The sequence below is a fragment of the Corvus moneduloides genome, chromosome 7 (assembly GCF_009650955.1).
Source record: "Corvus moneduloides isolate bCorMon1 chromosome 7, bCorMon1.pri, whole genome shotgun sequence".
NCBI classification, from domain to species: domain Eukaryota; kingdom Metazoa; phylum Chordata; class Aves; order Passeriformes; family Corvidae; genus Corvus; species Corvus moneduloides.
This window is the reverse complement of record NC_045482.1, coordinates 4,606,930-4,628,684: the sequence shown is the minus strand read 5'-3', so window position 1 is coordinate 4,628,684 and position 21,755 is coordinate 4,606,930. Positions and strand designations below refer to the sequence as shown.

Sequence of the window (21,755 nt, the reverse complement as noted above, 5' to 3'; positions counted from 1 at the left end):
TCTGCTGCTTCTTCAGTTCTGCTGCTCCATCAGATCAAGGCTGAACCCATTTGCTGTAGTGATTTACCACAGAAGCAGCGTGAAGCATTAAATACCAGGGAGCAATTAATATTTCTGCAGCCAACTAATTTTTGAAAATATAACTACTAAAGATGTCATGAAGGTCTCTGAAGGGCGTGCGGGTGCCCTGCATGCCACTGAGGCGACGTGGGGGTCACTGAGGGGATGCGGGTGTCTGGCTTGTTCCTGAGGGTATGTCGGAGTCACTGAGGGAACATGAGGGTCACTTGAGGGGGAGACGGGCATGCCGTGTGTCGCTGAGCGGACGTGCCGGTCGCTGAAGGTACGCGAGGGCCGCTGAAGGGACGTGGGCGCGCCCTGAGGGACACGGGAGGGGTGGGCGGTTCCCCACTGCGCTGGCGCCGCCTCCTCCGTGCCGAAGGGGGGTGGTTTCCCACCCCGCCGTCCCCTCAGCCACGGGGCGGGAACTCGAACCCGCTGTGTCCACCCCTCTCGGCGAGGCGCCGGGCAGGCTTCCATAAGCGGTGTGGGAGAGGCCCTGGGGCAGCCCTGCCCTGAGCCACACAGAGGGCGATGGGGCAGTGTTTGCACAGGACTAGAGGGTGTTTCAGTTTGTGGAAGGTAAACCTGAAGGAGCTTAAAGGGAGAGAACTTCATAGCGGAGGAATGCTGGAATTACCTGGTGTCACCTGTAGGGAACAGAATGAATAATTGGGGGTTAAAGTTGAGGTAATCACTGGACTGGGAGAATGAAATCAGAGGTAATCTGTGGAGCACATGTGGTGGACGTTTTGGCGGGAAAATTTGAGGTGATCTCTAGGGAATAAAATTGCTTTTGAGGAAAAGTCTGAGGTAATTTGTAGAGAGCCCAGAGAAAATTTTGTGACAAAACCTGAGGTAAACTTTAGGGGACAGAAAGAACATTTTGGGGGTAAAATCTCAGGTTATCTGACTTCCCACAAGCTTGTCCCGTGCCCCAGCAGGGGGCCTTGGCCTCCTTGTTCCCAGCCAGCCCATCCTCAGGGCCTCGGGAGTGCCCCCACCCTCCTTCCGAGGCCCAGCCTCCAGGGCTTCTGCCGCAGGCCTGGGAGACGCTTCGGGAAAGCGCCAGAGCAGCCGGGCAGCAGGAACGAGGCGGCTGCCTGGGGGCCTCTTGACACCCAATTCCTCAGGCCTTCCCACCACCCCAGCCTTCTGTCCCCTTGGAGTCTCCTGCCACCCACTCCCTCAACATCCCCCTTGTGCCTTCCCACTGCCTTGTCCCATCAGGGACTCTGCAGCACCTCATCCCTTCACGGCCTCCCACTGCCCCGGCCCTTCAGGCTCTCCCCCACCCCGGCCAAGCCGCCCGGCAGCGGCACAGCCCCAATGGAGCTCCAGAGGAGCCGGAGCAAGAGGCACCTCGGAGCCCTCAGCAATGCCGCCAGCAACACACGGGCAGGAGGACACAGATGGTGTCTCTGGCCTGGGACAGGGCTTGTGGCCATCTCCTGGCACCAGTCCCGCAGGGATCCCCGCAGCTCTGGCCCCTGCCCACCCACTCTGTCGGCACTGTTAAGGCTTCAGCACAACCACCAAAGGCCAAGGGGCTTCTGGCCATTTCCCCTTCCACCCTGCACACCCAAGCAATTTGCTAAATGCAAGCACCCTTTCTCCCCTCTTCCCCTGTGCCCTGCAGACACTGGGCACCAAAAGAAAGCTCCTGGGACTCTGTGTATTATACAACACATTCTATATTTACATACTAAAGAAAAATGAAAAGAAGAAAAGAACAATCTTAAAGAAAAGAAAAATCCCTGCTGGCCCAGGTGGGCCCAGAAGACAGAGTAGAGACCTCAGCTCTCGGCAGATCTCCAACAGCACAGCCAGCCACGGCCCCGCAGTTGAGGCTGTGTCTTCCATGCACCAAGGAGCTGATTTCGCAGGTTCCAGAAGATGGAGATCAGAGCCCTCTCTACTGGCCTGAGAAGGTGCAACATTTCTTGTTCCAGGCTACCGATGGCGAGGCTGATGTCCTCTGCTGCATCTTCAAGGGCTGGGACAGAGTGGAACAGAGCCATGGTCAGATCCGGGATCCGCAGGGAGCCGAGGAGCGCCCCCTGCCAGGGCCATCTCAGCCCGCTCTTGCCATGGCCAGGAGGGAGCAGGGACAAACGGGATCAGCCTGAAGTTGCTGGCCACAAATGCCCCACGTGCCCCTGAAAAATCTCTGGGCTCTGCCCAAGGCACCCCTCGCCCACACAGGGAGCAGAGCCCTCCGCAGCCGGGGCAGGGATTGCAGCTCCCCCCGCCAGCCCCTGCTGACAGCCCGCGGTCCTCATTCACCTTTGTAGATCAGCTCGAGCTCTTCCTGCTGCCCCCTCAAGCGCCGCCCGGCGATCCCTGGGAACACAGAGCCTGTCACGGCCCCAGCGGCACAGGTCCCTCCCAGCAGCGCTGCCAGCCCCGTGGCTCTCCTCCCCCCGGCAGGGCTCAGCCCGGGTCCTTGCCGCATCCTGACGCCCGAGGGCAGGCGGGGCTCCACGGCCCCGGGCCCGGATCCCGCTGCCGGGGCAGCAGCCGGGGCCGGGGCCGAGCTGTGGCAGGGTGGGAAGGGGCCCCTGACGGCCGCCTCTCGCAGGGGCTCCTGTGGGCTGTACAGGTACGGCAGGGCCCGGCGCAAGTGCTCGGTCACTCGGCTCCTGTCCTCTGCCAGCTGCAGAGAGCGCCAGGAGGGAAGGGTTGGCGCGGGCTCAGCCCCTTGGCCGGGCGCTTCCCACGCATCAAGACAACCACTCGATGGCGCTGTCGACTCTCAAAAGAAGGAAATGGCACCAAGCCCTGCTCGAAAGCACCCCACGGACAGAGCCAAGCTGAAAACGTCCCTGGCTCTGAAATCATTTGAGTCAGGAAAAAAAGATTTTGCTGGTGTTCCCCTTCCACATACAAACTCTTACTTGCACCACACCCAAACGACAACACGAACTCCTTAGTGCTAAGAAGTCTTTGCAGTCTCGCAGACTCCAGTTACAAACCTGAAAACATCCAGTAAAAACAAAGCTCCCTGAAGTGCCAGCTGAGAAAGCTGTTGCTGCTTACAACTTCAGCTGCATCCATTGAACTACACCCATCAAAGAGAAGAACTATGACCCCATCTCAAAAGAAATGGAATCCCCTCCTCCAAAAGAAAAAACATCCAGGGACTGAACCCATACAAAGGTGCCAGAACACCGTAACTGGTCATTACCTGCCCTGGTCACTCTATCAGCTGCACGTCAAGACTGAGCATAGCTGCTTACCTTGTCCAAAAGAAGTGGACTGCCAGAATTTCTGAAGGCCACCTCTTCCAAAGTGGAAGCCACATGCCAAATTGAACCTCTCAGGAGACCACTTTCAAAAGATGGAGACTGACTCTATAACTGTACAAACTGAGGCAGTGCTTCCCCACCAGGTATGTCAGGTCAGAAAGTTGCTGCCACCTTTGACTTCCACGAGGCGGCTTCTTATCTGCACACTGGGGCTAAGTGCTTTCCTTCCCATGGGAAAGCATTGCCATCCTTGTTCAGGTACTTACCAACCAAAAGTCAGATACTGCCTCCAGGATCCAATACATCTAACAATTGCTCCTACACAGAACGTGCCAAGACAGAAATGTCTTACTGGGCTACTCCTCCCCACGGTAACTTAACATCTGCTCCACCAACACTGGCACTATATCCTTTGCTTCCCAAGGAAAGGCACTCTGAGCCATTTGGCCACATCTTACCTTCCCCTGCCTACCTCTCCCTTGCCTACATCTCCCTTGCACTGCCCTGCCTACTACTCCCTTGCTTTGCTTTGACTTGCCTATTGCTCTTTGCTATGCCTTGCCTTGCCTTTCATGCAGGCAAGGCAATGCAATCGAAGTGTAGGCAATTCTAGGCAAGTCAAGGGAGATGTAGGGAAGGCAAGACCAGTGGGGGGAAAGCAAGCGGAATGTTAGGTGAGAGAAGACCCAGACATTGTAGGCAAGGCTGGGAATAGGAAGGTAAGTCCAGGAATGTACAGCTTCTGAACTGCACAAATAATTCAAGCACACACAGAAACCTGCTTTAAGTGTTAATGACAACTCTCTTGTCTCTTGATTGCAAAGATTCGGTCCTACAGTCCCAGACTGATGAGGAAAAGTTTAAGCGCATTGTTTTCCCAGGGGGCGCTGGACAACCAATGGGTAGGAGCACAAGAAGCTGTCGTTGAACTTTTCTCTTGCGGCTGCTACCGTGTATTCGGCAGGCAAGCAAGTTGCAAGCACGCTCTTCTTGCCACCTGTACGCTGCGCACACAAGCCCAGTGCTCTGCAGCTTCCTTCTTCGCTTTATGTAACAAGTTGCACTTTCCTTCTCCCGGAGGCGAATCATCATCTACTTCTCGCGCAGAATGCATGGCCAGCAGCGAAGAGCCCTGGCGCGCTGCTTCTGCTGAAACATTCAACTTTGCCACTCTTCAGCGCAAATGCTGCACACATCCACAGTGTGCTGTGCACGCTTCTTCCTCAGCTCTGTGTGCAATCATATGCTTTCAGATTCACAGGGTCTGAACTGTCCATCTAGCTGCCACTCAGGCAAATGTGCCAAGAGAGACGCACTTGCTGTATTAGTCCTTTCAAAGTGGCAGGCTTTCAACAGAGCACCACAATCTGGGCAATGAGAGGGGGTAATGAAGAACACGCTCTTGCCCTGGCACACATTTCTCTCTGTGTGAGACGTCTATCCGGATCTTTGCTCCTTGCGAGGCTGTAATGGGGGCGGTGGTACTTGGAGCTGAGAAGGGCCGTGTAGAGAGCAGCACGAGCTGACGGCGCTTTGCAGGTTGTAAAGGAACCAGGGCTGCCCCATGACTGTGGTGCAAATACAAGTTTCCACAAGCAAGCTCCCGTCCAGCTTGTTGTCCTGGCATAGTTCTCTGTGCGAGACGTAGGCGAGCAGCTTTCCCTTTTGATTCAGAATGCAAGAGAGGCAGAATGTGGTGGTACATAGCTCTGCGAAGGAAAGTGCATGACACCGGCGTCTTTTGGCAGAGGCAGCATGCTGCCAGCACAGTGTTCTGTGCGAGAAGTAGACGACGATTTGCCTCCGGGAGAAGGAAAGCGCGATGTGTTACAAAAGGTGAAGAAGGAAGCCGCAGAGCACCGGGCTTGTGTGTGCAGTGTACCGAATTGCAGAAGTCCAGCAAAAGCTCGTTCACGATCAGAGGCAGCTGAGAATGCTGTTGCTGCTTCCAAAAGGAACGTTCAGTGGTTGGACTCCTTCACACTACGTGGAGAAAAACCCTTTTGTACACCTTCAGTGTTGCAGAGTCCGACGAGGTAGAGCTCACACAGAAGGACGCGTCAAAAGAGAAGGGGTTCTTACAGTACCTTCTTCTCTTAGCAGCCTTGAAGCTGAGCACAACAGACTGCAGCAGGGTACCTTCTTTCTCAGAGGATCATGGTTCTTGTTTTCTCTTACCTTCATTGAGAAGTGCTGGCTTTTCCAAGGGGGTCTTGCTGGGAGGTTATGCAATCTCCTTATCAGCAGGTCTCCCTCCAGGGCAGGGGCTGGGCATACCCCACAGTCTTCCACAGAAGTTGGCACGGCCTCCCTGGGACACGTCCCGGCTGGTGGCCATCCTAAAGCCGGGGCTGTGACACAGACAAGGAACATGTGGGTCAGGGCGCGAATGCTGCTCTGACCCCGGGGCCCCGGGGAGCACTGAAATCAGCAGGTGTGGCAGAGTCCCCTCCGAAGCAGACCTGCCACCCCCTGAGCCCTGGCAGCGCTGGTGCCCGTCTCCTGCCCCAGAGACCTGTGTCCCCGGGGGGCTTCTGTGCCAGAGGGCAGCCAAAGCCAAGATGCATTGGGGGCTGTGCTCCTTCCTACAGGGGGCTGTTGGCAGGAGCACCTGGAGCAACTGGGGGCAACACTTGGCATCTGACACGAGATATTGCTCCTTCCTGGAATGAATTTTATCATGGAAGGGATTAGCAGTAGCACCAGAACAGCATCAGCTGCTGAGTTTCGCAGGACAAAGAGATTCTACTGAGACACTGTGAAGTTTCCTTGTACTTTTCTGTCTTTCTTGCATTCTGGAAATAAAAGAATCGGCTCAGCCTCTGATATTCAACATTCCAGTTGCTGTGTGTCTGGCTGTGGCAGCTCACGTCCAAACACAACTGCGTCCCTGCTGAGCAGGGCAATGGGTGGCTTAAAACAGGGAGGTTCCCCAGGGAACATCCAAGGAGACACCTGAGGAAGCGCAGAGGATAGGGATAGCTCTGGGAGGAGAAGCTGTTCTGTGTCTCTGATGATGGTGCCAGCACCCTGAAGGAGCAGCCAAGACAGGCCCTGGAAGCAGGCATGTCCTTCCCTTTTCTGCTGTCACATGGACATGGAACACACTTGTTGCCACAGGTCCAGCAGACGTGATGCAGGAACAATGGAGGGCCATACATTGGTAGGGAATGGCCTCCAGCAAGAGCAAAGCAGGATCCTCTAGCAGCAAAGCCAGAGCTTGTGAACCGGGCCATCTCCTCTACACACAACCAAGCGTTCCCTCCACCCCTGAACATCTGCAGCCACTCCCTGCTTTTCTTCAGTGCCAGCTGCATCTTCCTTTGTTGTATGCCCTGCCATACTTGTACAGCCCACAGGAGCCCCTGTGAGAGGCGGCCGTCAGGTTCATTGGTGAGCCACGAGGCCGGGCCCCCTCCCCGCCCCACCGCAGCTCAGCCCCGGCCCCGGCTGCTGCCCCGGCCGTGCAGCCCCGCCTGCCCTCGGATGTCAGGATGCTGCAAGGACCCGGGCTGAGCCCTGCCGGGGGGAGGAGAGCGTGTGGCCGCAGGGCTGGCAGCGCTGCTGGGAGGGAGCTGTGCCGCTGGGGCCGTGACAGGCTCTGTGTTCCCAGGGATCGCCGGGCGGCGCTTTAGAAGGCAGCCGGCAGAATTCAAGTTCATCTGTGGAGGTGAGTGACGGCAGCGAGGCGTCAACAGGAGTTTTCAGAGGGAGCTGCAATGCTGCAATCCCTGCCCCGGCTGTGGAGGGCTCTGCTCCCTGTGTGGGCGAGGGGTGCCTTGGACAGAGCAGAGAGATTTTTCAGGGGCACGTGGGGCATTGGTGGCCAGCAACTTCAGGCTGATCCCGTTTGTCCCTGCTCCCTCCTGGCCATGGCAAGAGCGAGCTGGGATGGCTGTGGCAGGGGGCGCTCCTTGGCTCCCTGCAGATCCGGAATCTGAGCATGGCTCTGTTCCTCTCTCTTGCAGCCCTTGAACACCTGTCAGAGGACATCAGCCCTGCCATCAGAAGCCTGGCACTTCAAACACTGTACGTTCTCCGGTCACTAGAGACGTCTCGATACTCCATATTCCGGAGGCTGCAGGATCAACTCCGCAGGGCATGGAAGACACGGCCTCGGCTGTCAGGCTGTGGCTTGCTGTGCTGCATGAGCTCTGCAGAGAACTGATCTGGGAGGCTCTGTCTGATGGGGCCACCTGAGCCAGCGGGGATTTTCCTTTTCTTTACGATTGTTCTTTTCTTCTTTTCATTTTTCTTTAGTTTGTAAATATAGAATATGTTATAATATGCAGACTCCCAGGAGTTTTCTTTTGGTGCCCAGTGTCTGCAGGGCATAGGGAGCGCCCTGGAAGAGGTGCTTGTGCTCAACAGGTTGCCTGGGCGTGCAGTGTTGAAGGGAAAATGGCCAGAAGCCCCTTGGCCTTTGGTGGTTGTGCTGAAGCCTTAACGGTGCCGACAGAGCGGGTGGGCAGGGGCCGGAGCTGCGGGGATCCCTGTGGGACTGGTGCTTGGAGATGGCCACAAGCCCTGTCCCAGGCAGGAACCGCCGTCTGTATCCTCCTGCCCATGTGTTGCTGGCATCATTGCTGAGGGCTCCGAGGTGCCTCTTGATCTGGCTCGCCTGGAGCTCCATTGGGGCTGTGCTGCTGTCAGGCAGCTTGGCTGAGCTGGGGGAGAGCCTGAGGGGCCAAGGTGGTGGGAAAGTCTGACCAACTGGGTGTCAGAAGCCAGAAGCAGCCCCCAGGCAGCCACCTCGTTCCTGCCATCCGGCTGCTCTGGCGCTTTCCCAAAGCGTCTCCCACGCCTGTGGCAGAAGCCCTCGAGGCCAGGCCTCAGCAGGAGGTGGGGACCACCCCGAGGTGCCCAGGCTGGATTGGCTGGGGACAAGGAGGGCAGGGGGGCCCTGCCAGGGCACGGCCCCTGGCTGCTGCCAATAAGGGGCAGTTGGCAGAGGCAGGGCTGATGGCTAGCACGGGCCCCCGTGGCTGCCAAGGCCACGGTGCTGTGACCGCGGCCCCCCGACACAAAGCTCTGGGCCCACACAGCTGCTGCCACCATGGGGAGGACGGCGATGTCTCCTCAAGCAGGGCTGCTCTTGCTGCTGCCAAAGCAGCTCTGGACACCAGAGAAACAGCAGCAGAGTGTGCACAGGAACAGCAGGAGCCTGAGCACCGGCACCAGCTCAACGAGGCATCTGCACCAGCTGGGGTGCCAAACAGGAGTTCTGTGGGCACAGCTGCACGTGGCTTGGCAAAAGACTCCAGCAGAATTGGCCACAATGGCTTTCTCTTGCCTTGCCAGCCTCACAGCGATGTTTGGCAGCTTCAGCTGCAGCCTGTGCCCCTGACTGACTTCAATGGCCGTGCTTGAGGGCAGACTCACCTTCCACAGTCAGGTGTCCCAAGGCACCGGCATTGGTGCCATCGCTAGAGACTTTGGTGGGACACGAGCCCTGCGCTGCAGCTGCTGACCCTCTCCTCCATTCAGGCACCTTAAAGACACATGCATGAGCTTCTAAACTCTAAATGCAGAATTTCCTCAGAACAAAGGAATAAGCAGCAGAAGAAAATGCTGAAGAAAAGCAGGGACTCGTGGCTGAGGTTCAGGGCTGGAGGGAAGTAAGCACTTTGGTGTCTGCTGAACAGATGGCCCAGGTCACAAGCTCAGGCTCTGCTGGTAGAGGATTCTGCTCTGGTCTTGCTGGAGGCCGTTCCCTACCACTGGACAGCCCTCTGTTGTGCCTGGATTGAGTCTTCTGGAGCCGTGGGAACAGGTGTTTTCCATGTCCTTCGAACAGCAGAAAGTGGCAGGACATGTCTGCTACCAGTGCTTGTCTTGGCTGCTTCTTCATGGTGCTGGCACCATAATTAGAGACACAGAGCAGGTTCTCACATCACAGAGTTATCCCTATCCTCTGCACCTCCCCAGGTACCTCCCTTGTTCACCAGGGAAAATCACTGCTCATGCCTGTCCATTCCCTTGCCCAGCAGGCACCCAGTTGTGTTTGGGCATGAGCTGCTGGCCGCAGCCAGGTAGGCAGCAAGTGGAGCATTGAGCATCAGAGACTGGGCTGATGTTTTTTTCCAGAAAGTAAGAAAACCAGTCAGAAGAACACAAGGAAACTTGACAGTATCTCTGTAAGAATCTAATTGTCCTCTGAGAGTCAACAGTGGATGGTGGTTTTGTGCTGCAGATAATCACTTCCAAGCAAAAATCATTCCAGGAAGGAGCAACAGCTTCTGCCTTCTGACAGATACCAAGTGTTGCCATCAATTGCTCCAGGTGCTCCTGCCAACAGCCGCCTGCAGGAAGGAGCACAGACCCCAATGCATGTTCGGCTTCTGTGGAAGGCCTTGTGCCCTTCCTGCTGCAGCTGCGTCGGCAGCTGTGGGGGCTCCTTCTGCTGCCCTGAGCAGGCAGACCATAGGAGCATCTGCTTATTGTTTTAACTGTTCCTGAAATTCCTCAACGGCTGTCTTAGACACTCGAGGGAACATCTTCCTTGCAAGCTGGGGAAGCTTGGGTGGGGAGGGGGTGTTGCCAGGGCACGTGCCAGTGTGTGCAAGGGCTCTTTGTGACGTGGTGCAGCATGGTCACCATGGGACGGAATGGGACAGGGTGTCCCAGGGCCCTTTGTGACACATGCTGACATAGGGGCTGGCAGAAATGCAGCCACGCCACAGTGCTTGGAGCACACAACAGGACAGGACGGGACAGAGCGGTGCCGTGAGGAGCCCCCACACAGCCAACTCATTCCTTGCTGACCTGGAGCTTTTCCAGGGTGTTACTGTTGCAGGTGACCTTGAGGCCAGACTGTGGGTCGTGGTGACCCATAGCCTTCCCAAGGTTTTTCTTTTGCAGGTGCCCTGGAGGGCAGTCTGCAGGACTTGCTGACCGAGAGCCTTTACAAAATGTCTCCTGTCACTGTGGCAGGAGCCCTCGAGGACAGACTGCAGGACTTACTGTCCTGCAACCTTGCCAAGGCTTCTCTGTTGTAGGTCCCTTCAAGGCACTGCTGTAGCACTTGCTCACCCAGAACTTTTCTAAGACATCTCTCTGGCAAGTAGCCATAAATCCAGACATTGACATGGAACAGAGACCCCCCAGCATACCCAAGAAGGTGGAAAAAGGCCCTGGTGCTGCCCCACCTCAGCAACGTAATGAGATGGAGCAGTTCCAACTGCTGCAGAAGGGTGAGTGACAGAGCTGGGCCACAGGGCTGGTGCCTGCAGCCAGCTTGGCCCCATCCCATCCCATCCCATCCCATCCCATCCCATCCCATCCCATCCCATCCCATCCCATCCCATCCCCTGTGGACATTCCCCTGGAAAGGACAGAAGAGGCACTGGGACTGAACCCCCTGAACCCGTGCTCCAACCCCTGGCTATTCCAGGGCTGTCCCTGCCTGGGGGGCGCAGGGCTGGGCTGTGTTCTCTGGCCTCTCCTGCAGCTCCTCAGCTCTGGCTGTGCTTGCTCTTTGCCAGATGCAGCCATGGATCGGACACAAGAGCAGAACTTTGCCCATAGGTGCTGGCGCTTTATAGGCCAGGTACTGAGAGCCATCCCCACCTTCTCAGCCAAGAATCATGGCTGGAGCACTCAATGGATCATCCCTCTCTTCCCTATTGTTCCTTCTTTTGCAGATGTTTACAAACCTTACAGGCACTAGGTGTCGAGAGATGATCACCATGCTGACCAGGGCTGCGGCAGAGTCTGACCCCATGTCCACTCAGAGCATAGCTTCTGCTCCCAGCCTGGATCTTTTTGGGGAGAGAGTTGTGTCCAGTCCGAGTCAAGTAAGCAGCCTGTGCCCAGGGCTGAGTCCCCCCAGGAATCGTGTGGGGCCCCAAGCCAGGTCCACTGGGCCTCCTCAGCCTTTGAGGCCAGCCCAGTGTGGTGGGAAGGGAAGCGCTTCTCAGGGGAAGCTGGGGAAGTGCCTGCTCTGACAGCTCTCCAAATCTCTCTGTGCCTTCTCCAGGTGCCAGGCTTTGTTAGGAACATCCACCAGAGGCTTGTGTCCAAAGTGCCTCCAGATGACAGGCTGTTCATGGACATCCTGAGGCTGACTGATGCACACCCCACTGACGTTGCAGTGACCCTCCTGCGCTGTGCCCCATCATGTGACAGGTACAGGGCCCACCTGCCTTGAGGGCTTAGGTTTAACCAGCCTTTAGGGCCCATCACTCTGTACAGCCAGTCCAATGGGGTCTGCTAGACAGGCAGAGAGTTCCAGGAGCCACCAGACCCTCTGTTTCCCAGCTCTGGGATGTCAGCCCCTAAGCCTGCTGCTATGCTCCTTCCCTACCCCTCAGAGCACTGTGGCTCTGTCACCTGGGCCCCTGTGGCTGCCCAGGCCATAGTGCTCTGGCTGAGACCGTCCGACACACATCTCTGGTCCTGCAGAGCTGCTGCAATCATGTGGAAGACCATAGCCTCATCAGGAGAAACACTGGACAAGGTGCTGCCAACACTGCTCCTTGTGATGCAGGACTGGCCACTGCACAAAATGTACACCTCTGATGGGGACAATAAGGATGTCTTTGCGCTGGCTGTGAGTTTCTGGAACTGGCCTTTGCTCACCCCTGGGTTGCTGCTCCAGCAGCTCCCCATCCTCCTTCCCCCACTGCATCTCCCTGCCTCAGGATCTGGGCTGAAACCTGGGTTGGAGGCAGGTTCAGGGACACCAGGCCTGGTGCTACCCTGCATCTCCCCTGGCGTCTCTCTTGCACGCTCAGGCCCTGCCACTCAGCACTGAGCGCTGTCTCTGGGTGGTTTGTCCTTTGCAGGGAACCAGGGTGGTTTGGGAGATTCTCCGCCTGCCCTGGTGCCCAGAGCCATTTATGGAATATTCCCCCCATCTCCTCGTGGCTCTGCTCTTCCAAGTTTTCATCAGTACAGAGCAGATGCCAGAGGAGATCAGTACTTTCTGGAGGAGATGTCAGAAGGAACATGGCCTTCCCACCAGCATCAACAGGTGCTCCATCCCAGTCCTCCTGTCACTCCCATGTCCCCAGGGCTGAGGCCTGGGCTCCCAGCGTGACCTGGGCTTTCCTCTGCACACAGGTTTGCAGTGCAGACCCTGAAGGCCCTGCTCCGCCGATTGCAGTGTCTGGATTTACTGGTGGCAATGGAGCGCAAGCGTGCCTGGGACACGCTGCTCTGTGCTGACACCCACCACTATGCCGTGGGTCTGCTGGCCAGGTGAGAGCCCCTTCTCCCCACTGCTCCTCCTCTTTGTGCCCGGGACACCCCACAGAGTCGCCGTGGTCATGGGCCAGAGGGCCTTGTCACCAAGGGACGGCTGAGCAGACTGGAAAAGGCCAGGAGAAGAGAGTGCCTGGGAACAGCTGCCTCCTAAAGTACCCATGTCCCCTCGCAGGGTGGTGGGGAAAGACCAGACCTCTGTGAGTCAGTCATGGGAGAGGTTTGCCCACCCATCTCAGGGCTGATGGTGCCTCTTTCCCCCTGCCAGGGAGATGCACCGTGTCTCCATACCCTTGTGTTCCTGCATTGCACTCCACCTGCTTGGGCTGCTCAGCAGGGAGGAGCCACGCTGGGATCTGCCTGCCACAGCATTCCTTGTGGAGGTGAGCCTGATGGCCAGCGCTGCCTCGCTGAGCTGCCTCCCAGCTCTCTGCCCTCCTGTAGCCGCAGCTGCCTGGGACGGTGCCCGCGCCCTGCGCTGCTGCCTGGGCCCAGCCCTGGGCGCTTCCGGGCTCCTGCCTGATGGCTCCCTTGTCACTGCTCTGTGCCTTTCAGGTCCTCGAGTGCCTGGACTTGAGTGAATGGGGTGACAGTGTCCTGGAGATCATGACAAGGCACTTGCAGAGCGAGTCCAGGGAGATGCATCGCCTGGCAATCAGAGGCCTCATGGTGCTCAGCAAGAACCCCTCGATGGTGAGAAGGAGGCAGTGGCTGAAGCCATACTGGCAGCATCGGGGCTGGGGAACTCAATCACTTGGAGCTAGCTGGGCTTTGGGAGTTGTGGCAGCTGCTCCCAGCTCTCCTGTGTCGCTGGTCAGCTGCCTGAGTGCTTCGGGACAGGCCTTTGGCCTCTGGGCTCCATGGCAGCAGGGTGGGGTTACACTATTGGAGCAGTGTTGGCGGTGCAGCCGTTCATGGATGCATAGCACAGCCTTGTGTTCCACACAGGCCAAAAAAATGTGCAGCCTGTCTGAAAGCCTCATGGAGCTACTGAGGAATGCAGATGGAGAGGTGGTCAGGATGACCCTCTCAGTGTTCCTGAATGTACTCCTGAACAAAGATATCCTAATATCCAGCCCCACGGCCCCAAGGCTGGCTGAGGCACTCCGGCCACTCTTCAACAATGTAAGGCTCTGTGCCCCCAGCCACTGACACTGGGCTGCTGCCTGGAAATGTGGTGCCCTGTGCATTTTCGGGCCTGTGCACAGGGGGCCTGGAGAATGCAGTGCTGAGTTTTTTCCTTTCCAACAGGACAACAGCCTTGTGCAGTTGCTCTCCATTCAGCTCTTCCAAGAAGTGATGGAATTGGTAGTGGAAAAGGGAAAAAAACCCCTGAAGAGGCATGTGAGGCAGAGCCTGCTCCCACTGCTCTTCCACTGCCACGATGAGAACCGGCGTGTGGCAGAGGTGAGGACTCTTGGGCTGCTGGTGTCCCCCCGGGAGGGAGCTTGAGTGTCTTCCTGCCCTGGCACCTCACGGGCTGCAGTCTCCTCCTGGCCTTGGCACAGGGACGCGCGTCCTGTGCCCTGGGCTGCGGTGCCATCTCTGGGTCTCTGCTGCTCTCCAGGCTTCTCGGGAAACGCTGCTTTGTGCAGTAAGGTTTCTGAAGAGAAGGGATCTCAAGCAGCTGCTGAAGATGGAGGACTTATGGAGCTTCTGCGAGCGTCTGGTAAGGAAAGCTTGGAAGCCCCAGCCCCAGCCTGGAGAAGCCCCCTGCCCCCAGCGCTCAGTGTGCAGGGCCGGCAGCTGTGCTCCCCGTCCAATGCTGCACCCAGGGGCGCCAGCCTGTGCCCCACACGCTGCTCCCTTCCCTGGGCCACGCGGGCTCTTCTCCAGGCTCCTCTGGCCTTGAGCCAGGAGCCGATGGAGTGCTGGCCCAGCTGCGTAGCGCCCGACCCTCTGCCCTCTCCAGAGCCCGGTGACAGCGGCTGCTGGCCGGGCCTTGGGGCTGTGCGGGAGGGGAGGCCAGGGCCGGGCAAAGGGAGCGCCCGGCCAAGGGGCTGAGCCCGCGCCAACCCTTCCCTCCTGGCGCTCTCTGCAGCTGGCAGAGGACAGGAGCCGAGCAGCCGAGCACCTGCGGCAGGCCCTGCCATACCTGGAGAGCCGACAGGAGCCCCTTCGAGAGGCCGCTATCAGGTCCATTGGTGAGCCAGCCATCCGGGGTCCTGGTCCCTCCCTGCCCCACTGCAGCAGGATCCGGGCTAGGGGCCATGACAGGCTCTGTGTTTCCAGGGATCACTGGGATGCTCATGAAAGGGCAGCCAGAAGAGCTGCAGCTCATCTGTGAGGGTGAGTGAGGCCAGTGGGCTGGCAGGGGCAGCTGCAATCCCTGCCCTGGCTGCAGAGGGTTCTGCTCCTTTGTGTGGATGAGGGGCAGCATGGGCAGAGCACAGAGACATTTCAGGGGTCTGTGGGGGATTTGTGGCCAGCACCTTCCAGCTGATCTTGTTGTCTCCTGCTCTCTCCAGGCCATGGCAGGAGTGCTGTGGGGACGGTCTTTTCAGGGGGTTTCCTCACAATGACCCTGGGTCTGTTCTCTGTTCCAGCCCTTCAAGCCCTGAGCACAGATGACAGCCCTTCTAACACAAACCTGATTGTTCAAGTCATGTTAAATGAAAGAGCTGAGCTACTAAGTTCATCTTCTGGATTGAGACAACCAGGACAGCACCAGATCCCATGCAAGAGGAGACCAGCTGGAGCTCCAGGCACAGCTGATGCTGGGCATACCTGAGCCTGCCTGGAAACTCTGGTGGCTCCTGGCCTCTCCCTCCCTCTCTATTGCTCCCTCCCTGCAGCCCTCAGACCCTGCCTGTTCCCTTCTCCTGCTCCCAGCTCATCCCTCTGCTTTGCTTTCCATTAATAAACATTTCAGCTTCTTCACCTTATTTGTGTCTCTGTGGAGCTGAAGTGGAGCAAAACCTGAGCCCTGGAGCACACAGGCCCCATCCTGCCATTCTTTTCTGTGCTGTGTTTTGTGCAGAGACAAACTAGGGGAGATCAGGCGGGAAAGGTCCCTTCCATGAAGGTCCAGTTTCACATTGTGGAGTTAAAGGTCTTGCTGGGCACACCGAAGGTCAGCAGTAGGACAAAGACACCAATTCCAGAGTCTGCAGTGGCAATAAAGATGCTGAACTTGGGATTGAGCAGTTGGTGTGGTGACTATAGAAGGATAAACTGGAGTCCTAAAACTTCTTTGATGCTGCGATGTTTGCTCAGCAGCTGAGAACTTGCGTAGAATTGTAGTTTTTCTCTCAGCTTGGGAATCACAGAATCCCAGAGCAGCTTGTCTTGGTAGGTATTTTAAAGATGCTGTAGTTCCAGTTGCCCGGCTATGGCCATGGACGCCTTCCATTATAATTGGAAGAATTGGACTAATCCGTCTTTACCTTCCCCCCTCTGGATTTTGATCTAACGTGAAAATATCAGCTGGTTAAAGTGAAATTTTGTAGCTCACAGAACTAGGAACAAGAGTTTCCAATGGGAACAGGAGTTTCCCAATATCCCGTCTAAACCCACCCTCTGGCAGTGGGAAGCCATTCCCCCTGTCACTCCAGGCTCTTGCCCAAAGTCCCTTTCCAGCTCTCTTGGAGCCCCTTTAGGCCCTGGAAAGGGCTCTAAGGGCTCCCTGGAGCCTTCTCCAGGCTGAACATTCCCAGCTCTCCCAGCCTACCTGTGTAATGCTCCAGTTCTTGTGTCACTTTGTCGAGACTGACGTAACAGCACGACACTTGTTGTAATCCAAAGCCGTAAAAGTTCTTTTATTTTCTCTACTGCTACTCTTACACCTCTTCATAGTTGCTGTGGCTTATTGAGATTGGCTGCTTAGCAAACAATGACAAGGCTGTCTAACAAGCAATGACCATTCAAGCAGTAAAACAATTAGCTATACAAGCAAAAATATAGTTGTTGCATATTATCTGCAAGTTCTTCCTTGTACACGCTTAACATCCCATAACAAGAACAACCTCTCCTTGTGTCCAGAACATCTTCTTTCATTGATTAACTTCTTGGCTTTCTCTGTGGGTTTCACCGAAGCTGCAAAATTTCATGGTAAAAAATCTCACGGGTAAATTCTGACTGTCTTTAGGTCTGACTCTGTGATGCTCTCAGTCCAGCTGTCACTCTCATCACTCTTGGAATACTTCCTGGCCCTTCCTGGCCTCCTCTGGCCAGGATCCCTTGAGGATCTCTCCATCCATCCCAAAGCCACCACAGCTCGCACAGACAGAAGCTGCCTACAGGAAGAATCTGCCCTAAGGGAAGAGCACACACAAACCTTCCACTGTTGGAAACACAGAGCTGGGGAAGAGCAGCCCAACCTCCCAGCACTGAGGAAGGAGTCTTGTTTCACTGGAGACAGCAGCTCCCCTTGTGGCTTTAAACAAAACCAAAGGCACAGTCATTGATTAGAGGCCAAATAAAACAATGTCTTCCACTCCTGCCCACTTCTCCCTCAGAGAACTGACAGGCCGCTGAGTTCAGACAACTCTTCTTAATGAGATGATAGAATTCTAGACAATGGGGAAAAACCCCTCCCCTTTCTTCAGAAGTCTTGGAAAGTTCACTTCCAAACCCAGAACCAACCAGGCCACCTCTTTGCCTCAGGTTTTTTTCTAAGGGAAGGATGGCTCTTCCATTTTTTAACAGCCCTGATGCTACTTTTCCATCACCAGTTACTCAGTGGTACAAAACCTTCATGACAGTACTTCTAGTTTGAAGCTGAGAGACTCCATCTGCTTCCTTGTTTACACGAGCTCACACCTTGGAAATTGTCGCATCTCCAAGGTCCATCAAACTCTTCCCAAATTCCACTTGAATCCTCTGCCGTGATTAGACGCAAAGCTTTCAGCTTCAAATCTTTCTTTCATAACTGGAAGACCAGACCCCACAAAGCCCTTGACCATCCACTTTTCTGTAGCTAGCTCTAGTCTGGGAAAAAAACCTTCAAGCCAGACCGTTTTCCCATGGTTTTCTGTTCTAGTCTAAAAGACTCATAAGCTTTACTACAAAGGAGTTCAAATCCACAGCGAAATAACTTAGATCCAACTGTCTCAGCAAAATAACTTATTTCTCTCATTCACCCCATCAGAGGTCCTGGTGGAACCATCAAGTGGTACAGATGCAGTATGGAGCAGGGAAAGAATTAGGATCATATCTCTTCTCCAAGTCCAATTTTCTCAGTGAGGTTGGGAAAAATCAGGAGAATGTCGTTTACATGAGAAGATTTAAGTCTGTTTTTAGTGGCTGGCAGGCAACACACGTAGGGAAACATTTCCTCCTCTATCAACACAGGCAAACTATAACGAACACTATGGAATCGAGGAGTAGAAGTTATCAGGGTGCCTTTTACCGAGGTGATCTCTCCCCAAACACCAGCCAGTCTAACTACAGCTCACGGGAGAGGCGATGAGGGCCTCTCTTCTCCTGGGATAGGTATTGTACCTGTTTACCTCCTTTCACACTGCCAAAAGCAAATTTTCCTTATGGATAAACATTTAAGAAAAAAAGAATTCTAAGTGAATTGTTAAATTTGCCAAGATGACAGTCCTGGGACAGACATTTTTCCTGCTGTACTCATGCTCTTTTCAGAGCAGCCTGAACCAGTTTTCTAGCCAAGAGACCCCATATCAGCACAAATACCCACCCCTCAGTACTACAGTTATTTACACCTTGGTTTTTGGCTGCAGAGAAGTGTCCTGAAAGCCCCAGCAGACCCCCAGTCATCAGCACAGGTCACTTGTGCACAGTCCAGGTGCACACAAAGCACACGCTGGCCTCAAATTCCTCCCTCCTGACTCAGTTACCTTTTGGAATGCCACAAAAGAAGGAATTCCAACCTAAATCAGGCTTTCCTCCCCTTCCCTGCCTTCTGGCCACTGCTGGGCAAGGCCAGTGCTCCCTCTCTGGCCTGCTGGATTCAGTTTGACTGCTCCAAGCTCTCCCCCACTGTGGAATTACAACTTTAATGTTACACAGGGGTGTAACCAGACCTAGAGCTGTCCCAAAGCACGTGAGCTAAAGAGAATCCTACAACCACTGGTGTGGTATCAAACACTAAATTAGTGGTTTCAACCTTTTCTGATCACCAAGCACAGCTATTGAAGTCAGGAAAATGAATTTAAACTAAGCATAATGGGCTCATTTTTCAAAGCCATGTTTTACAGGTTCACAAAGAACTGAACTTCCCCAGCACATGGATTTCAAATCCCTGGCCAAACCCAGTAGGTCAGAAAGGGAAAAACATAGTTGCTGGCAGTGCTGGAAGCACTGGTTTCCCTGCGTTACACACAGCTTGACCTAAACTGGAGGAGAACCTGAGGCCCTGCTCATACCCACTGTGAATACGGCATCAGGTATCTGTGCAGGTTACACTTCATCAGCAAAACAATCCATGGAAAGAGCATGTAAGTAGTTCCTACCTGTGCTTTCCCAAGGCAAGATGGTTTTTCCATAGAGCAAACATTTTTTGCATCAAAAAGATAACACTATGCTCAGCTGGAGAAGAAAAAGATGAGACCTGCTAAATTCCCCTAAGCTATGCAACACAAAAACTCCCCCAAAACAACCTTTTCAGTTTGGGTCAAAAAGAACTTTTCATTCCACTTTTTCAGCATTTTCAACAACCTATCATATTCGTTTTGTCTCTCTTCAAGCAAAAAGCCAATTCAGCTTTGAAAACCATATATTCTGGTGTCCCAACCAACACATAAATGCATTTCTCTTCCACCCCTCTTCTCCAAATACCTCTTAGAATAGAAACATTCAAACTCACTTTTCCTGGGAACTGGTAGAACTCTGTGTCAGCAGCTCAGTGTTGCCCGATGAAAACCCCACAAATTTCCAGTGGGTTCTGCCTGCTTGGATTTTCAGTTCCCATTCCCCCAGCTCCTTCCTGCTCTGGCATCTGGGGCAGTTGTTTCCACTGGGCAAGACAGGAGGGTTTCACACCTGATCTTTCCTCAGAGCTGCAGTCGGAGCCTTTGGGTCCTGCTCTGTCAGCCACCACCCCAGGCCTTTCAAAGCAGCATGTTCTTCCACTCTTACAGGAGCTGCCTCACAGCCCCTGGAAAGGCCACTAACCAAATCCCCTACAGCTTTGGGCTGCTTGTGTGTTCCCAACCCCAAGGTATTTCACTGAAGTAAGGGGTGAAAATCTTCCTCACAAAGAGGAGCAAAGGGATCCTGTCCCTCCAAACACAAACTCCCCAGCCATCACCACTCCCGTTCCACCACATCGGGCCCATTATCAGACGGGCCTCCACTAAAACTCCAGTTTTTCTCTCCTGCAGGAATTTTGAGGCCCAGGGAATGGCTGTGCCTAGGAGGTTTGCCAAAATCTGCTACAATTTCACCGTGTGAATCGCCAGCAAGCTCTTGGTGCTGAATGATGAAATCCTGGAGCTAAGAGATGCTTGGGAGTATTCTGGGAGCTTTCATGGCCTCGGCAGGGGCAAACATCATAAAGTTGCACCAATCAGCACTTTGATAAGTCTGATCACTTGGGGTTATATCTTTAACATAGGGGGATCTCATCTTTCCCTGTTGCAGCCATTCAACTGTTTTAAGCTTATAATTAAAATTGACGCAATAAACTGCTTTTGAGGACCCCAACAGATCTAATTCTTGGGGTTCCTCTGGTGCATGGGGGAACAGCTGTGACCACTCGTCCCAGGAGCGGACTGGGTCGGGCTTTTTTCCAGCAAATGGATATTCATTAGGTTGGAGTGGAATCTGACCAGGCATGTCGACATAGGGTCTTCAGCACTGCTCATCAACAAACACATGGTGGACTGGTTGAGGGCTGCTGCCAGTGTGGTCCAGACATTCACTTTTGGCCGAGGCACAATTCACGCCACAGATGGAATTACAGTCAGGATTGTAATGAGCTTCAGATTAAAGATCTCCATGCTCATGCTTGCGGGTGGGTAGGTCTCTCTGTAGAATTGAGCAAAGACATGTAAGTATGGGACTTAATACAACATAACATAATACTTCTAGCTCCCACTCTTTTCAAATAAAGGTAAGTAACCGGGAGGAGGGTACAGATAAGTCCGTAATGGATAGATGGGGTTGGGTAGGGATACATAGGGGTATTAGCAGGGGTAAACAGAGTCGCACGGAATTGTCTGCCAGTGGTGACCACAAGGTGCTTTTTCAGTTTCTCCACCTCCTTCTCCACGCCGCACTGATGACATATTTGGGCTCTTCACTGTTGCGTGGTTTTAGTTGCTTCTCAGATTGCAAATGTTGTGTTTTCTGTAAAAATGGTTTGACCCATTTTCCAGGGACCCATTTCAACCCACTTGGGGTGGACACACAGGCGTACCTGCATGCCCAGGTTAGCAACTGATATGGGCCCTGAACTTGCTGCATCTTCAGGTCTCTGATGAGAACAGGTGGGTTTTCTTTCAATTTTGCCTGCTTAGAGGTTGTAAAATTCCTCAAAACAGGGGTGGTTAAGTTCTTCAAAAGAGTTATTTAAACAGTTGATAGTAAATAAGGCTTTACACAGCCTAACCACGGGTGTGTTGACTTCCACTCCTCCTCGTTGTTGTTCTAAAACTCTCTTAAGGGTATGATGGATCCTTTCAATAATTGATTATACAGTTGGGCAGATTGGGATACTGGTAGTGTGAGTAACTTCCCACTGTTGAAAGAAGTCTTGGAGGGCTTTGGAAATGTATGCTGGTCCATTGTCTGTCTTGATTTCTTTGGGGACTCCTAAGGCAGCAAATGCCTGTACTAGGTGTCGTTGTATGTCTGTTGCCTTTTCTCCCGCATGCGCAGAAGCATAAACCACACCCGAGAACGTATCCACCAATACGTGGATGTATTTGTACTTTCCAAACTGGAAGTGGGTAATGTTATGAAGGTGGTGGCTTTTGTGGGCTACTTATATGTTTAAAAGTTGATGGGTTGATATATTGTTGAGTGTCACGATCCGCTAATACAAGCGAGGGTCATGATGGTTCGTTTATAGATCTCAGAGTGCAAAAGGACACAAGGGATTTCAGTTTTCATCAAAACAGTGCACCTTTATTAAGTGCCCACAACATGGAAATGTGATAGAGGAGAGAGAGATAAAGAAAAACAAAGTAAAAGAGTAGACAGGAAGAAAAGCAGGGGGAATAGCTACCAATGGATGAGACAAAGTCCTCTTGGTCTTCTGCCAATAGATTTGCCTTCTTTCCGTGGGGAGATCTCGTCTTGGTTAATTTAGAAAGTCCCTTTATAGTCCTTTTC

General features: G+C 54.2%; 2 protein-coding genes and 1 long non-coding RNA gene across 3 annotated transcripts; 2 read left to right on the top strand and 1 right to left on the bottom strand.

The window, feature by feature from the left end:
* Positions 1-1,736: 1,736 nt before the first annotated feature.
* LOC116446547 (mitogen-activated protein kinase kinase kinase 1-like) lies at positions 1,737-5,646 on the bottom strand. The gene is made up of 3 exons (XM_032114572.1): positions 5,586-5,646; positions 2,347-2,814; positions 1,737-2,056 (listed from the first exon to the last, which is right to left on the bottom strand). Exons 1-3 carry the CDS (start codon positions 5,644-5,646, stop codon positions 1,857-1,859), a joined length of 729 nt encoding a protein of 242 aa, XP_031970463.1. The 3' UTR covers positions 1,737-1,856.
* A 996-nt stretch (positions 5,647-6,642) lies between these two features.
* LOC116446820 lies at positions 6,643-7,721 on the top strand. Its single transcript, XR_004241394.1, has 3 exons — positions 6,643-6,701; positions 6,922-6,978; positions 7,277-7,721. It is a non-coding gene; the product is annotated as an uncharacterized LOC116446820 (long non-coding RNA).
* Positions 7,722-9,945: 2,224 nt separating this feature from the next.
* On the top strand, positions 9,946-15,338 carry LOC116446819 (maestro heat-like repeat-containing protein family member 7). Its single transcript, XM_032115202.1, has 15 exons — positions 9,946-10,501; positions 10,793-10,857; positions 10,952-11,104; positions 11,287-11,435; positions 11,712-11,859; positions 12,095-12,282; positions 12,372-12,509; positions 12,781-12,895; positions 13,068-13,205; positions 13,461-13,637; positions 13,764-13,919; positions 14,080-14,181; positions 14,554-14,656; positions 14,745-14,801; positions 15,059-15,338. Exons 1-15 carry the CDS (start codon positions 10,396-10,398, stop codon positions 15,241-15,243), a joined length of 1,980 nt encoding a protein of 659 aa, XP_031971093.1. The 5' UTR covers positions 9,946-10,395; the 3' UTR covers positions 15,244-15,338.
* Positions 15,339-21,755: the final 6,417 nt, after the last annotated feature.

Bases quoted from the DNA above. Each gene is read 5' to 3' on its own strand.
- LOC116446547 (XM_032114572.1), bottom strand. From the start codon at position 5,646: ATGGCCACCAGCCGGGACGTGTCCCAGGGAGGCCGTGCCAACTTCTGT. The intron at 2,815-5,585 runs GTATGCCCAGCC...CCTTCTTTTGAG, and splicing joins CTTCTGTGGAAGACTGTGGG to AGTCGACAGCGCCATCGAGT. The intron at 2,057-2,346 runs GTGAATGAGGAC...ACTCTGTCCCAG, and splicing joins GCTCGAGCTGATCTACAAAG to CCCTTGAAGATGCAGCAGAG.
- LOC116446819 (XM_032115202.1), top strand. From the start codon at position 10,396: ATGGAACAGAGACCCCCCAGCATACCCAAGAAGGTGGAAAAAGGCCCT. The intron at 10,858-10,951 runs GTACTGAGAGCC...CTTCTTTTGCAG, and splicing joins GCTGGCGCTTTATAGGCCAG to ATGTTTACAAACCTTACAGG. The intron at 13,206-13,460 runs GTGAGAAGGAGG...TGTTCCACACAG, and splicing joins TCAGCAAGAACCCCTCGATG to GCCAAAAAAATGTGCAGCCT.